The following is a 17,513-nucleotide window of genomic DNA, read 5'->3' as shown; positions in this document are numbered from 1 at the left end:
ATTATTTCACATACTGTACTCTGTTAAAAATATCTAACTGCATTAATATTTTTACCTACCAGTATGATATTGTATTAATCTTTTATAAATTCAACATTCCTTAAGCAGCAATGTCTGTCTCTAAACTATTACAAATACAACATATTCAACTGAATATTTTAAAAGCATGAAATTGGTTCCCAGTGGGTTACAAACTAAAATACTTTATTGTAAGTAAAATTGGCATAAGTTTTATCTCCAATATCACTAAAAATAAGCTAAACAAAACAAACACAATTCTGAAACGAAAATACATCTTCAAATAAGCGATTGTTTTAGTATGCACCCCTCTCCCAAATTCCTCCCTCTTTTCTAACGAGGGGGAGGGGAGCGGGTTTCGTTTCTTTGGCTCACCCCACCATGGGCATTCCATAGGAAAAAAAAAAATAGCAGACACAGCAGCGAGTAAGAAAAAACAAAGTAAAAATCCTCGCGTTAGAGTCAGGAAAACATGTAGGTTTTACCATATTTTAAGTCGCCATGTAAAGTTACAATAACCTTTCTTATGAACGTGAAAAAAAAAAACACCTCACAGGCAGGAGTAAATCGTCTAATGGTTGTATTACAGTATTCTAGATTTCTCACGTCAAAAGTTTTTTGTCTTCCACGAAAGTGGGGGGGATGGTGGCTGCTTCTACAAGTTTAGAAAACGATTCAAACTACAACAGTGCACGGGGTCACCGACACACTTATTTTATTTGTTATGTTTAACTTTGCAAAAATTTTAAACCAGGACTTCACCTGCATTTTCTCCAGGTAAAGGAGTAAATGACCCAAAAAGGAGTACCGCCGACTTATACAAAACTGATTGATATGGCTTTGATGATAAGTTTGGATAACGGGAAGCGCGGAGAAAATAAAGGATTTCCTTTATTGGTACTGTTAGTTTAGAAACAGTTTTTTTTTTCCCCAGGACATGCAACGCTGTTGAAGAAAGTTTTTTTTTTTTTGCCGTACCCTACAACAGAAAAGGGGAAGTTTAATTCTCGTGGATATAGTGTAGCACAATTAGGCTTTCCAAGATGTCTTCCCGAGGATGTGTCTTTGTTGAAAGATTTGGGATGTTTTTGGTATTGGGGTATTTCTTTTTCCCAATGTATTTGGGCAAAGCGCAGCAAAACAACAGTGGTTTATTTGAACACTGTAAGAAAACGTCAACTTGTGAAGCTTTGAAATATAACACATGTCTTGGTTCGCCATTGCCATACACTTACACCTCTGTTATTCTGGCTGAAGATTCCAACTCTCAAGAAGAAGCATTGGAAAAACTGACCATGTGGTCAGGTAAGTTTTTTTTTAAGTGATTTGTTGATGAACATTATCTTTTTAGAACGTATTGAGCATGTAAATTATTCTGAATCAAATGTAATTATCAACATATGTAATAGGTTAAAATGATTAAAAAAAACAACAGCTATAGCGAATTACCCATTTTCAGTTTTGCAACGCAAAGTCTTGAATTGACTAAAATGCTCAAGTATTTATTAATGTGTTTGTATAAAATTACATAGCCTTTGGAAAGTATTGCAGTATTGCAGTATCAGAATTGCACTGTCCAATCAGCATAATACTCCAGGTTTCAATTATAATTATTGCCCTGCTATACTATCCTTATGCTAGAAAAGTGATCAGTTAACAAAAAAAACCCACCCTAGTTAGAGGTTTCGTTTCAGTTGTTTGTTCTGTTATTTTGTACATTTTAATTACACATTACACCCCACTGTTAAGAATTTAAATTACGGAAAGCTCCAGTACTTAAATTGCGCATACTGTAACATTTATTTTTCTGTGAAGCAAACCAACTAAATATTTGCAGATGGCTGTCATTAGACATTTTGGATTTTATGGTTGATGACGAGAGCTGATTGCAGAAGTTGTTTTGTCTTAGCAGTAAAAAAAATATTGAGACCCCCCTCCCCCTCCCAAAAAGTACAAGCTTGTAACTGAACATGCTTCCAATCGGAATGTTGTTTATTGCAAGGGTCAAAGAAGCCTACAGCTGAGGACTGGCACTCAACAGGTTTCAACCCCCATCTTGAGACACTAGCTTGATGTGTGACCTTGGCAAGTCATTATATTCTTTTGTCTTGGCCCAAACCTGTTGTAAACTGGAAACTAAAAGATGCATCTCAGTAGGACTCTCCTGTCCTGGGTGAATAGCTTTAACAATACTGTGAATGGGGGGGAAAAAACCAAAAACAAAACACTGCTGAGTTGCTGCATCCTTTTGTCAGAGTCCCATTTAAAGCTGTGAGGATAAGTCATTGCTGGTACTGCACATCCAGCATCAGTACTGAACAGACAAATGATACTGTAGACATAGAACTTTACTTGTACAGTAATTTAATATACTGAGCAAACCAATGTATGCTGTTTTTATGGTATGTCAGTAAAATCAATAATCATTTATAAAGCATATACATAACATACTACAGATGTTAAGTATTATTCACCATGACCATGGGACATGGCATGCATGCACATAGAGAAAATTGCATTTCACAAAAAAAAAAAAAAAAAAAAAACATGACTTGCATCTTTTTTTTTTTTTTTTTATAATCTTCCCAAGAAGATAGGTATGACTCAATCAATCACAGGCTGAATCAGCCGGTAACTTTTTTTTTTTTAGGGCCCTCTTCATTAAAGTTTAAGGAATGCTTTTTGAAGAGTGTTTGTTTATAAACGGTCGCTTAGGTTAAATGCTTTTTAACTCTGTCCTAAAAGGTTGAACATGTTTCCTAAACTGCCAACTTGATTTAATCAGTTAAAAAGGCTTAAAAGCAGATCTTAACAAGAAAGTACAGAAAGGGCTTTCTTAAAGTTTGAGCCCGCTATTTAATAATTATTAAATAAATAAATAAATAAACATGTGCCAGCAATAGACGCAATCCTGCTAAATATGCGCTTACAGTAACTGGTCAGACTTATTATAGGCTATCCAACCTCAAATCAATCTCACAAGTCTGTAGGTCTCAGGTGAAGGAAAGCAGTGGGGTCCATTGGTCCTTTTGATATGGAATGACCAAGATGAGATTACTTTGATAAACACTTTGATAAGGTGTTTATGTGACAGGAGGTTGCCGTACATAAAATAAACTCTCAGATGATGTTTGTGTTCTCCTGTGAAGATTATCCACAACATCCACGTGGCACTAATCCAAATTTACCTTGGCATGGTTATCTGTGTTACAGGTCTGGGTTTGTTGTATCCAACACAATACTTAAGTAATACTTACAAAAAAATGTAATGTTCTCCTGAAATATTTAAGCTCTGTTAACACTAATTGTAAAAAGATGCCCTTTTGTGGTGGCGTTTAAGCAAGGTTTCGCTGTATATGAGATTTAGATGCACTTCCAATATATTTTAAATAAACAATGCAAAAATTCTAAGAACAAAAAACGCTATGGACCCATTTAATTTTTTTTGACTGTTATAAGGACTTTTGTGATGTGTCATATTGCCTTTCTGTGACTCTCTCAGGTCTGAGGAATGCTCCTCGCTGCTGGGAAGTCATTCAGCCATTGCTGTGCTCTGTCTACATGCCCAAGTGTGACAATGGGAAGGTGGAACTGCCTAGCCAGAGCCTCTGTCATAAAACCAGAGGACCCTGTGCCATTGTGGAGCGGGAGAGAGGCTGGCCAGACTTCCTGAAGTGCACCACTGATAAATTTCCAGTAGGATGTCCGGTGCGTTCAACGTCTTGTGTTCTCTGATCACTTGTAAACAGAAACTGTGTTTTAAGTGTTATACTGTCACTATGTTTTGAACTTTTCATTTATGTTTTGTGAAGTTAGTTCTTATGAAAGATGGGGGTCTAATAGCACTGTCTATTGTCAGACATGGTGCATGTAGGGTCCTTTGCAAGTTCTAGAATTTTGACCTGGAGTCCATACCGGGCCTCATCCCGAGCCATTAGTGTTGCCAGGCTTTCTCTCTTGCTTTAAATAAATCTTAATTGAATTGTGAGATGCTGTCTTAATTCTTCAGTGGGATTTCTCACTGGAGGAGACTTTTTCTATATATATGGTTGTAAAACAGATCAGTAATGGCAGCACACTTTTATTTGTCACAGAATGAGGTTCAGAACATCAAGTTCAACAGCTCCGGGCAATGCGAGTCCCCCCTGGTGAAGACAGACAACCCGAACAGTTGGTATGAGGATGTGGAGGGCTGTGGTATTCAGTGTCATAACCCGCTGTTCACTGAGGAAGAGCACAGGGACATGCACGTCTATATCGCAGTCTTTGGCTCTGTCACCATCTTCTGTACCTTCTTCACACTGGTATGGAGACAAATTGTCTATCTGAATGTGTGCTTTGAAAAAAATTATAGTTTGACTTTTAGTTGCCTATTGGGGGATGCTTGTCTTGCGTCCTTTTCAGTTGCCTACTAGGCTAAAACCTTGGTTTATCATTCAGTGTTGGTAATTTTCTACTCTTTGCTTTTATAAATACAGTTTTATTAAAAAAGTCCAAGGCAGCACAAAGAACAATGCTGTTCTCAGTGTGGGCCACCAGCCAAGATCAGGATTCGAACCAGCAAGCTCCTGAGTGTGTAACTCGGTGCTCCATTCAGTGGTCCCTTTACTGGATGAGCCACGGGGGACCCCCTTATTGTAGGGTCTGTGTTTAGGGGTGTCTCAATAGTCCCCTCTGCTGCTAGAGAAAGGGGAATAGGAAACATGGTCTGTGTTTAGGGGTGTCTCAATAGTCCCCTCTGCTGCTAGAGAAAGGGGAATAGGAAACATGGTCTGTGTTTAGTGGTGTCTCAGTAGTCCCCTCTGCTGCTAGAGAAAGGGGAATAGGAAACATGGAATTGCCTCCAGCTGATGTACTACACTGATCTGATCTCTTCACTATTTTTTTGTTCATTCCTTCAGGCCACTTTTGTAGTTGACTGGAAGAACTCAAACCGCTATCCTGCCGTCATTCTGTTTTATGTCAATGCCTGTTTCTTCATCGGAAGTATTGGCTGGCTGGCACAGTTCATGGATGGTGCCCGTGGAGAGATTGTGTGTAAAGCAGACGGCACAATGCGACTTGGCGAGCCAACGTACGTGTGATAGACAGAGGAGTTGTAATACCTAGATAAGTTCTGACTGGCAATATGAATACTACATTTCAAACCGTTTGGTTTCTACTACTTTGTGTTCAGCATTTAAAATGAATTTGCTTATTAATGTCCATTTGAAATATTATGAAAAGTAGATACTGGTTAGTCTGCTGTGTATTCTTATAGAGACTGTTTTCTTAATTTACCAGTACTGCTAAATAATCAACAATCAATTGAAAATGCAGATTCGTGGTTGGCCTCAAAGCATAAACAAAAGCGTGCCATTAATATAAAAACTGTTCCCAGTACAACCCAATGTAACAATCCTTGTTCCTCTCAGGTCCACAGAGACTCTTTCCTGTGTGATTATCTTTGTGATCGTCTATTACTCCTTGATGTCGGGGGTCATCTGGTTTGTTATACTGACCTATGCCTGGCACACTTCCTTTAAAGCACTTGGCACCACTTACCAGCCTCTGGCTGGCAAAACATCCTACTTCCACCTGGTTACATGGTCCATTCCTTTTGTGCTGACTGTGGCAATACTGGCAATGGCTGAGGTACGTGACAAGTTCATACCAGTTTTCATTTTGTTATACGCTGCCTTTGTTATGTATTTAAATAGCCAATTTGACCAATTTTTTATTTGTTTATAGTTTTACAGTAGCAAAACATCTGAATAAAATTTACAATCTGGACCGAAGTAAAAAAAAAAAAATCAAGCATAAAAACATATGCTTAGATCACTAGTAGTCAAATAGAATCAAAATAGTAATAATATTGAGATTCATAACAAATTAAAGTCAGGGGGTTCTCATTAAAAATAAAAACATTTACAGTATTCACTGCTGTTGGCCGGGCTAGCCAGGTAAAATAAGAGTTTTTTTTTTTTTCTTTTAAAGAGTTGGAATTGCGGCTCGCTGTGTTTTATTTTATTTATTTCTGTAAACCTGTGTTGGGATACTGCAAACTAAAGTGATTGTCAAAGTTAATTGTATCCAAAATAAGGAAGACCTTTCCTGGAACTAATGGCAAGTTGAGTTTCGACTTTTTTGGGGTTATAGGTGGATGGAGACTCAGTTAGTGGAATCTGCTTTGTTGGCTACAAACACTACCACTACAGAGCGGGCTTTGTGCTGGCTCCCATTGGGCTTGTCTTGATTGTTGGTGGCTACTTTCTTATTCGAGGTGAGTTTCCTTTGACAAAAAGATCACCCTTCTTTTACACATCTACTACAGTTGCAACTGATCCCCACCACATATTCAAATAGCTTTACTGTCAAGCCTTGAACACTTTTAACAGCATTCTACAATGTACTTTTTTTTTTTTTTTAAGGTGTCATGACGTTGTTCTCAATTAAGAGTAACCACCCTGGGCTTCTGAGTGAAAAAGCAGCCAGCAAAATTAATGAAACCATGCTCAGAATCGGTAAGGTTCAAGCAGGGACTTCGTTTTCTTGTTAATTTGGCTGTAGTTGGAGGTAAAGCTGCCCAAGATAGACTTAGTACAGATCTTATGTATATATAGTCTATATAGTTTACCCAGTTTATATGTTATATTTTATTGATTGGTGTTACTGTTTTCTTCTTATGTTTTGTTTAATTAAACTTTTTTTTTATATAAATAAATGTACAATGTAGAAATTGATTATTTAATAATATGACATGTATATGTAACTTTATATTTACAACTATGTGACTCCCATAATAAAGTGTTTTTTTTTTTTTTTTTTAATGGGTCAAACATTTGATTTGGTTGTTAATTATGACTAGAGATAATGTCCTGGTCAGTTTTGAAGGCAGCTGTTGGCTCTATTATTATTTTTTGTGTTGTATCAGGTATATTTGGATTCCTGGCCTTCGGCTTTGTTTTTATTACGTTTGGCTGCCATTTCTATGACTTCTTCAACCAGGGTGAATGGGAGAGAAGCTTCAGAGAATATGTGTTGTAAGTATATAACCAAGTCAAAATGATTTCAATAAAATAATAATATTTGTATTATTCAAGCTGGAACTGATGTCAAAATGTTTATTTTGGCATTCAAAATACATGAGTGCCATGGTAGCAACATTTTCAAACCTATTTGAGTAAACACGTTTTTTTTTTCTTCAAAGAGAACGTATTTCAGAAATTACCCTGAAACCTCAAACTTATAAAACATTCATATTCTGAGTACTTTAACTTAAAAACAGTTACAGCTAAGTCTGAGTATTTATTCATGTTGTTCCAGAGTTCTCCCATTCTACTACATGTTTAAAAACTTTTTGTTTCTTCTAAAGCATGGCTGCCTCGTCTATCCAGACCTCTAAGCTCTGGAATCTACCCTCCCACTGGGAGAAGTGTTTCTATAGCAACGCTGTGCCTGAAAAATAAAGCCTGTGTAAATGGAAGGCACCCAACATGACTTCAGTGTGCACGTTTTGCTCATTTAGTGAAGTGGGTAGACACAGTTGCAGACCCCCTGGGCCTACTCCCTTCAACACCATATCACCCATTTGAACCATATAAGGGTTGTATGCCTTTTTTGCCTGGTTCCTCGATTTTCTTAATTGTTTTTAATATTTTTAATACCCCCCGAGTATCAGCCATTGGAAGAGTTATACAAATGCTTTTGATGTGGTGTTATGGGAGATGTGTAGAATGTGGAAATAAAACCAGTTAGTCAGGTCATCAAATTTAAAGATGCCTTAACTTGGGAAACACTGTTCCCTATTGGAGAGGACTTCACCATATATTTTTTAGATGCCTTTATTTTTTGTTCTGCTTTGCAGTGCGTTGCATTTCCAATGCCAGTGTAGTTTAGATTGTGTATACAGTACCTACATTTCTAATTTGACACCTTTTATTTTATTTAATCATATCCAGGTGTGAAGCCAATGTGACAATTGCACACCAAGCCAATAAGCCGGTGCCGGAATGTGCCATCAAGAACCGGCCCAGCTTGCTGGTGGAGAAGATCAACCTCTTCGCTATGTTTGGCACCGGCATCGCCATGAGTACGTGGGTGTGGACCAAAGCCACAGTCCTCATCTGGAAACGCACCTGGTGCAGGTAACCAGTGGTTCCCATGGAGACCCAATAACCATGGCAAATCTACAAGCAACATGACTTGCATCTGACCTAAAGGGCTGTGTTTGGGGAACTTGAACAGCTGCTTTTACTTACATTTTATGTTCTTCTCAATAATGTATTTTCTGTGGTCGAGCACCTGTTAGTCTGGTCACAATTATCAAAAACTATATAAAGTGTACACAAAGAACCTGACTGCAGTGCAAAATGTATTTTGTCATCTATGATGAAAGTTAAAGGTTTCTATTGGTTTCACATTCCACAAAATATGGTTGTCGAACATTTTGGAAGTTATTCACTGTACATTTTGATTTTTAAACGTTTAGCCTTAATGGAGATGTTCACTTCAATCCCTGGGTTTTTAGGGTTATTGGTCGGAGCGATGATGAACCGAAGCGGATAAAGAAAAGCAAGATGATCGCTAAAGCGTTCTCCAAACGAAAGGAATTAATGAAGAACCCAGAGAAAGAACTGTCCTTCAGCATGCAGACTGTCTCTCATGATGGACCTGTAGGTACGAGCATATACATTTCCAACCGGGCTTGGCTATCTGGTTCAGAAATGGCAGAGTTATCTGGTGTTAGTATGGTCTTTAACAATTAATTACAAGCATTATTAGGAGCTGAGGGTTAAGTAGTGGTACCCGAGTGCTGTAAACTGCAAACAAACTACCCAATACATTCTTTTGTGCAGAACAGCAGGCAGTAGTAGCATGATTCTGACTTGTCCTATTGTTTAACAATTGTTTGCAACAGTATATAATCGGCATACGTTGTTTGTGTTATCCCACAGCTGGTTTAAACTTTGAATTGAATGAACCTTCTCTGGAAATGTCCTCTGCCTGGGCCCAACATGTTACCAAGATGGTTGCCAGGCGAGGAGCCATTTTGCCTCAAGATATCTCTGTCACTCCCACTGGAACACCAAGTAAGCTAATCAGAAATTTGCGTTTAAAAGTTGGTTTGTTAGTAGGATTAGGCAAGTGAAAATTTGACACCCAGCCCTGGGTACATGTTTGGCAGGAAATAATTTACCCTACTCCCTGCTCTCCTGTTACTGGGATACAGTGGAGGTGGTTGTATGTATACATATGTCACGCTTTAGAGATTACTACTTTCAAGATAAAAACTGCTATAATAGTAATCTTTATATAACGCCTTTCATAGTGGCCCACCATCACAAAGTGCTTTACAAGATACTAGACGAAGGTGTGTGAAATATGCATCAGTTGCAGAGTCACTTACAACAACGTCTCACCCAAAAGACTTGCTTAGGGTCACACAATGAGTCAGTGGGATTTGAACCGGGTAACTCCTGGTTACAAGCCCCTTTCTTTAACCACTGGACCACACAGCCTATAGCACCAGTTTTTGAAAATATCAGAATCTTGGAGTACATGGAGATGTCTGTCAACACTTAATTTTTTCTGCGTTACTGATAGCTCTTATTTAGAATTTGCTTCCAGTAGAACTGTTTCACATGTTTAACTGTATTGGAAAAGCAGAGTATTACAAATTCATTGTAACCTGTGTCATTAACATGTGCTGTTTGCTCCTTGTTTCGAATAGCACCACCTGAGGACAGCAGGAAGAACCTTTGGGTAGTGGAAGCAGAGATTCCTCCTGAGCTCCACAAGAAGAAAAAGAGGAGGAAAAAGGAAGTGCACCCCCTGGGCCCAACAGTGGAGGTTTATGACATGGGTTATGAAAGAGCCTCCAGCGCTGTACCGCGACTCCCCAGACTGCCCTGCCAGAAGAGCCTGGTGGCCAAGAACTGGGAGCCTGTCTCCCCTGAGGAAGTCCTGCCTGGCTCCTTCCCAGAGTTCAGACCAACCGCACCACCACCATACCAGGAGCGAAACTCCAATGCAGTCTTCAGCGGCCCTTCAGGCTACAGAAGACATACTGCGGTGAACATGATTACAAACCCCTTGTCTGCGGACAGCAGGTTCCAAGAGGACCCCAGGTGTGTGAACAGTGGACGCTTCCGCCCCCAGCTGAGGCAGTACAATGGATTGTTCCGCCACTCCACTGGGGAGGTGGAGCCTGCCTCATTGCCCAATGGGAATATGCCCTACGTGCCCAGAACTCAAGGGAGAAGAGCTGGCCTGGCACCCATACATTCCAGAACCAACCTTTTGGACGCAGAACTAATGGATGCAGATTCAGACTTCTGAGTGCCCTTTGCTGTTTGTGTCATACTCTAGCAGAAAGTGCTGGATGCTTTTACTTCTGCCCCTCCCTTTTTCCCAGTATCCTGGGGGGGGGGGGGGTATTTTTAGAAGGCCAGGTTAGTCAATAGAAAAGGGAAGGGTTGCAGGTAACCCCTTCAAACTACCAAAAAGTACTTGTGTCATATCTATTCTCTGAATACAGAAGAAACAGCCAGTATGTTTTTACCCAGTGAATTGTTAAGTGAAGCCATAAATGAAAACACCAGAGTGCTATGAACAATCAGATTTCTCACTCAAGTTCTCTATAGGGGTTAGTATTCTCTACTTCTCTACATAGCATGGCAGGAGACTTCCAGTATACAGCCAAACAAGGATTACCAATAATAATAATTGTATCCTTAGCAATACTTAATGTTTGATGTCATGTGTCAGTTTAGGTTTACTCAGCCCAGAGAGGTATTTCTGAAGAAGACAGGTTGGACCCATTTCTGCATCTGAAGCTCTGGGCTGCTGGACCGTTATTCTGTGACAAGAAAACACTCCTCATGGAAACCCACAACCTTGGTTTGCCCTGTCATGAAGGGTTATGTTTGCTTATGATTGTCTTTTGTATTTTCACTTTTGGAAATTTAGATTATGGATTTCATTTTATTCATTTATTTAGTATTGTATGAAACAGAGCTGTCTATTTTTGATATTTAAAAAATGTGTAGGCTTACAGATCTAGCAAATGGAAGAAAACAAAACACAACAAACAGTTTCTAATGAAGAGCCTGGTGTTTTTATTTTTTCTAATTTCCAGAAGTGTGACAGGTGCTTTTTTTTTACTTGGTGACTTGGAAACCCAAGTACAAATGCTGTAGATATCAGGCAATTGAGGGTTAAAATAATAAAATCCTGAAAGATATAAAATATATCTATATCTGCATTTAGCAGCACCACCTTGTGGTTCATTATAAGCAATGTTTTGCTGTTTAAAATACAATGAAAACAAATATTTCAGGAAGTGGAACTTTCTGGCAGCATGCTTTGCAAGGTGGCAAACAATCGACCGATTGTGTCATATGAGAGTGGGTAGCTCTATTCACACTTCTGCATTCAGCATAAAGTTAAATTCAGATCTCTTTTGGAAGTGAGTAGCTGATGGACTGCTCTGAGTTTCAGCATTAGAGGAATCTTGCTGCGTTACAGGTCTGTGGATAGCTGTCTTTTCACAAAGAGTTTAATACAAGTTGATATAGTGTGTTCTAAGACATATGGTTAACTGTTCAAAACAATATCATTGAAGACTGTTCAGTGTGTTCAAAGGCCTAATTGGAATTGTGTATAACGTACACTTGCCCTAAATTTTGCTTAATGACAGAATAACTAGGCTGATGAAATGAGACCATTGTTCTTTGCTCTAACTTTAAGGATATAATGGTTTGAGTGAGGTTTCATTTTTATTGGCATGTTTTTACTTTCTCTGTATGTGATGTCTTTCATATAGTTAACATAAAACAGTTATTTTGTGCAGTAAATAATATATTACCAGTGTTACTGTATTGGGAATTGAGATGCTAGGCTAGTATAGTCAAAGTCTGAAGAGCAGAACAATTTAAGTTTGTTTTTTAAATGAGTTCCATAATTGGGTTGCGTTATTTCAGTTGGGATTACTGCCTGCCTCTTTGTTAGACTACACCTTGATCACAGTACCGGTTTTTCCTGTTTTTTTCTGTTTGTTTTCAGTTTGGCATTAGTTGGCATTTACAGAAACAATATTTGACAGCGAGAGAAAACTAAATCTATTAGTGAAGTAAATATTTCACAGTGATAATATATTTTAGGGATGGGAATTTCCCCCACCCCAACCCCTCCTAGAGCCTGTCCACTTGGTCAGCTGAATAGACTATGGTTGCTTGTTAAAGTTATTCTTATTAATGACCTTTTGTTAAGGCAGTATGAAATCAACCTTTTAATTAAGTACCTGCAGATATTTTATATACAGCATGTGATGTCGTATTGATAGTGTGTTATACAGAGATTGTACCAGTAAAAGTTTATAGAGAAAGGGTTATTTTTATATATTGACTTTTCTTGTAATCAGTATGTGTGTTTCTGCAGTAACACAATTCATTCTAATGCTTATTGGCTTTTTTGTTTTTTTTGTTTAAGGATATAATTAATCTATATAAGGAAAGCTAGTTAAATTTATTGACTCAATTCTTCTCAATGGCTGATCTAAATATCACCTCCATTTAAATTAGGACATCCTTGTCATTTTACATATTTCTACAGACAGAAATCCATTGAAGAGACTTAACATGTGAGGTTGGGTGTTTTATTTTCTCATAACTTGATACACAAAGAGCCTTTTTTCAATTATTTGAACAGTGGCATAGTTTAAATTCACCGCTGCTTAGAGCAACTGAAAAAAAACCCCAACTTTTATCTGTTATGAATTGTGGGAAAGAGTTCCAATATGCAATCACTAAAATAGAAAAGCAAAGAATTTGTTACAACTTCTGCCGAAACATGACTGCAGAAATAATTCTCAATGAGCGGACTGTTGCAATGATAGCTGTCGACTGTGCAAGCACATGCATTCAGACAAGAATGATCAGTGAAGCATTCTGATGGAAACTAGCACATGCGGGACAACGGGGAACACATGTTAGTTTGGTATGAAAGGGGTCCCACATATTACATTTTTGGCCCGTCAATGTTCTCTGTTTAGAACATACCTGCAAATGGAAATGATTACTTTTAACTGAAGGTTGTATATGAGAAGAGATGGGTCTATAATGCAGAGGTTTGTGTTTTAAGAAAGGTCTACAATTTCACAAGTCCTATCGTCACGTGCCCTTCAGTATTAACATCACAAATTGAGACACGTCGAATCTTACTAAGTATTCTTCGCTTTTTAATAATATGTTAATGTTTAATATGTAAATGCCACCTTTAAGACTTTTTTTTTTTTTTTAAGTTTTTCAAGGATAAAATAATACCTTTTTTTTTTTTTTAAATCAAATTGGCGTGGAGTATTTTTTAATTTTTTTAATATCCGTGTCAGGTGTCTAAAGGACAGCAAGGGTTTTATTAGAAGGTAGGGTGAAAACATTTTCATAGTTTTATTTTGATCTGTGTTCTTTCTGATAAAACTACAGAAAAACAGAATATAAGAGTAAACTGCTGACAATATGGCAGCTTTGGGTGTTTTTAAAATATGTTATACCTTGTAATTGTACAGTCTGTTAAACATAAGACTTATTTTATTAAATGTGTGGACTGCTTCAGCAGAGGACTGAATTAAACAGGATTATGAAATGGTAATCTCGTGGGGCTGTATATTGTTTACCCATAATAAATCTAGCATCCATTATCACTCCCTTGTTATAATTGAATTATTTCACAAGTACTGTTAAAGCTATATAAAATCAGTTGTATTTTTGTACATGTAAATAATAAATTGATTTCTTTGTCCTTGTAGACCTTTCATTTTCTCTGTGCTTATACTGTTATAACGATACTCCAAAAATTGAGCCTGTCTCCTATCAAAATATGAAAATGTCATGTTATTAAGAGGAGTCCGTTGGACTCACTGGTGTCGATTTTCTCAATACAAAGGATATATCAACTACAATATTCAAAAACTGCAAGGAGATCTTTATTTACACAAGTTCTAAGGAACCAAAGAGATGTGGCTAAGCAGCATTAAAGTTTAAATAAATGCACACTGATCACTAATTTTGTGTGAGTAAAGAGCAGTAAAACAAACAAACAAACAAAAAACTATTATTCATACCTCCTGATGCTGTATAAAAGCATTCTTCAGTACCAGTTCAGTAAGTCCCGAGAATTTTCAGCTGGCTGACTTTATCTTTCAAAATACTGCTTTTTCTCAACTAATCATATAACACTGATGACGGTATAGCACAACACGCTTGGAAACTAAAGGTTACAGTTTTAAATCCCACGCATGCTATACCATTTTTATATTTGTATATAAAAAGATATTTTTCATGTAAACATTCTATTTTAAAACAGATATAAATACTTTAATATAAATGACGTACATGTCACAATAAGTACATTCCCTACTATATTTCCATGTTGAAAACAAGTTAATTATCATTAAACTTGGATGTCCTATAACACATATTCGTGGATAAAACTCCCTGGAGTCTTCCAAAGGTTTTTTTTTTTTTTTTTTTTTTTTTGCGTGTAGCGTGCACGGTGGAAAGCAGCAGCAAGGCTTATAAATGATGTATTGACACAAAGACACGAGCCCGATATATGCTACTTGGAAAGGAACCAGCTCTTCTGTACAGCGGTATGGGCGCTATGCTTTAGTGCGAGAGGTCCCGGGAAGGCGTCCGCGTGTGTATAGTCCATTTTAAAACATCAACAAATCATTTAATATAAATAATACAAATGTCAAAATAAATGAGTTCCCTATATATTTCCATGTTGAGAAAACAATATAATTGTCATGAAACTCAGGTGTCCTATATATATATATATATATATATATATATATATATATATATATATATATATATATATATATGCGTGGGAGAGTTATTTCTCTTATTATTTAGTTATAAATAATATGAGTTATTAATAATAGGAGTTATTAACTTATTTCTCTTACTATATGACAGGTATTGACTTTTGTTTTCCTACATTTAAGAACATAAGAACATAAGAAAGTTTACAAACGAGAGGAGGCCATTCGGCCCATCTTGCTCGTTTGGTTGTTAGTAGCTTATTGATCCCAGACTCTCATCAAGCAGCTTCTTGAAGGATCCCAGGGTGTCAGCTTCAACAACATTACTGGGGAGTTGATTCCAGACCCTCACAATTCTCTGTGTAAAAAAGTGCCTCCAATTTTCTGTTCTGAATGCCCCTTTGTCTAATCTCCATTTGTGACCCCTGGTCCTTGTTTCTTTTTTCAGGCTGAAAAAGTCCCTTGGGTCGACACTGTCAATACCTTTTAGAATTGTGAATGCTTGAATTAGGTCGCCACGTAGTCTTCTTTGTTCAAGACGGAACAGATTCAATTATTTTAGCCTGTCTGCATATGACATGCCTTTTAAGCCTGGAATAATTCTGGTCACTCTTCTTTGCACTCTTTCTAGAACAGCAATATCTTTTTTATAGCGAGGTGACCAGAACTGCATACAATATTCAAGATGAGGTCTTACTAGTGCATTGTACAGTTTTAACATTACTTCCTTTGATTTAAATTCAACACTTTTCACAATGTATCCGAGCATCTTGTTAGCCTTTTTTATAGCTTCCCCACATTGTCTAGATGAAGACATTTCTGAGTCAACAAAAACTTCTAGGTCTTTTTCATAGATTCCTTCTCCAATTTCAGTATCTCCCATATGATATTTATAATGTACATTTTTATTTCCTGCGTGCAGTACCTTACACTTTTCTCTATTAAATGCCATTTGCCATGTGTCTGCCCAGTTCTGAATCTTGTCTAGATCATTTTGAATGACCTTTGCTGCTGCAACAGTGTTTGCCACTCCTCCTACTTTTGTGTGGTCTGTAAATTTAACAAGTTTGCTTACTATACCAGAATCTAAATCATTAATGTAGATTAGGAATAGCAGAGGACCTAATACTGATCCCTGTGGTACACCGCTGGTTACCACACTCCATTCTGAGGTTTTTCCTCTAATCAGTACTTTCTGTTTTCTACATGTTAACCACTCCCTAATCCATGTCCATGTATTTCCTTGAATCCCAACTGCGTTCAGTTTAAGAATTAATCACCCAATAATGTTGAGAACTACAAATTAAAAGTGAAATGGTGCTTTTGGCTGATTTACTTTTGCTGCGCCAATACCCCGAAAACATGTAAACTATCCTTAAGTCTGGCAGTTTTCGCTGGTAACTTTGAGCGAGGAACTAGCGTTCATCTCAATAAAAGTCACTCATAAAACTAATTTGTAAAATGTTTATAAATAGGGCCCAATGACTCATATAAGCACTCCCTAAACTAAATGAATTTCACTTACTCCTATTATATGTAATTTGTTAGAAATGCATAGTAGAAACTAATATTTTACACGTCTACTGTGTAAACGTGTAGGCATTTGGTGCAATTGCAAATTAAAAAACTAAAACTAAACAAAAACAACAACAACAACAACAATTTTTTTTTTTAGCTCTCTTTGTATGAGTTTGTGGTACATTTTGATAAAACTGGGCAAGTGAAATATAAACTCAGATAAAAAAATGTTCAATTATAAAAATAAACTGAAAACAACAGAACACCTGAAAGTATTACATTTAGGAAAAGCCATAACCTTTGTGTTTTGTGTTATTGGGATAACTGTCTCGAGTTTATATAGGAGTTATGTCCATGATATGAAGAACAAAACGGACAAGATGTGGTTAGCCCATGTTTTACTTAACATCATATGATTTAAAATTAGATTTCCTTTAATTTAGATTTGAATTTGTCATGCAGCCATCTGTCTCCTTTAACAAAATGACGGTGGTCATATTTGTCAGTTCCCATATTCATCCTCGTGTCTCGTTTGTGTAATCTAATTGCGATTATACATATTCAACAAAACGAACAGAAAAGCTCCTATAGAAGATAGTTGTTTTAAAACATGGTATTTTAAACAAACAAAAAACAACAAACCACAAACAAATCTAACATACAATAACAACAAAATGGGTGAAATATATAAATATACACAAAGTGATGCTCGACATAACAGATACGATTATATTACCTCATATCTGTGTTTTTAAAGATCATAAACAAGATGAGAAACAATTCTATTAATATAAAATAAGGAAAGTATACCCCCTTCCTTTCTTTATAAACAGTATCCTTTTGACGTGTTCCACATCTTCTTGGAATTCAATGAGTTAACTCAAACAGATCAGAATCCAATTCCTAGTTATAGAGTATTCTGTTCCTGGCAGTGTATTTTAATAACTCGAGCATTAAACCGACTACCAAAGAAACAAACAGAGCCACAACAGGCGACTGAGGCATTACTCATGAATGATCATGCAAACGAGATTTCACGGGCAGTTGTAACTATAATGGACCTATTATGAAATGGCCAAGTTGCTTAGTATTACACAGCTTTGGCTACTGTGAACACGTAGGTATCTAGATTTTGCCGGCTTACTTTCTGCAAAACAGCATAGTTAGAGTA

The 17,513-nt window shown here is 37.1% G+C and overlaps 1 protein-coding gene across 1 annotated transcript; it reads left to right on the top strand.

The window, feature by feature from the left end:
* The first annotated feature begins 427 nt into the window (after positions 1-427).
* On the top strand, positions 428-11,101 carry LOC121319725 (smoothened homolog). The gene is made up of 12 exons (XM_041257464.1): positions 428-1,323; positions 3,521-3,726; positions 4,113-4,322; positions 4,920-5,092; positions 5,433-5,652; positions 6,157-6,280; positions 6,429-6,521; positions 6,932-7,040; positions 7,959-8,144; positions 8,528-8,676; positions 8,955-9,089; positions 9,731-11,101. The coding sequence occupies exons 1-12, from the start codon at positions 1,062-1,064 to the stop codon at positions 10,336-10,338; spliced, it is 2,475 nt and encodes an 824-aa protein (XP_041113398.1). The 5' UTR covers positions 428-1,061; the 3' UTR covers positions 10,339-11,101.
* The last annotated feature ends 6,412 nt before the right edge of the window (positions 11,102-17,513 follow it).

This window comes from Polyodon spathula, chromosome 8 (assembly GCF_017654505.1).
Source record: "Polyodon spathula isolate WHYD16114869_AA chromosome 8, ASM1765450v1, whole genome shotgun sequence".
NCBI lineage: Eukaryota > Metazoa > Chordata > Actinopteri > Acipenseriformes > Polyodontidae > Polyodon > Polyodon spathula.
This window is presented reverse-complemented; position numbering and strand designations above follow the sequence as displayed.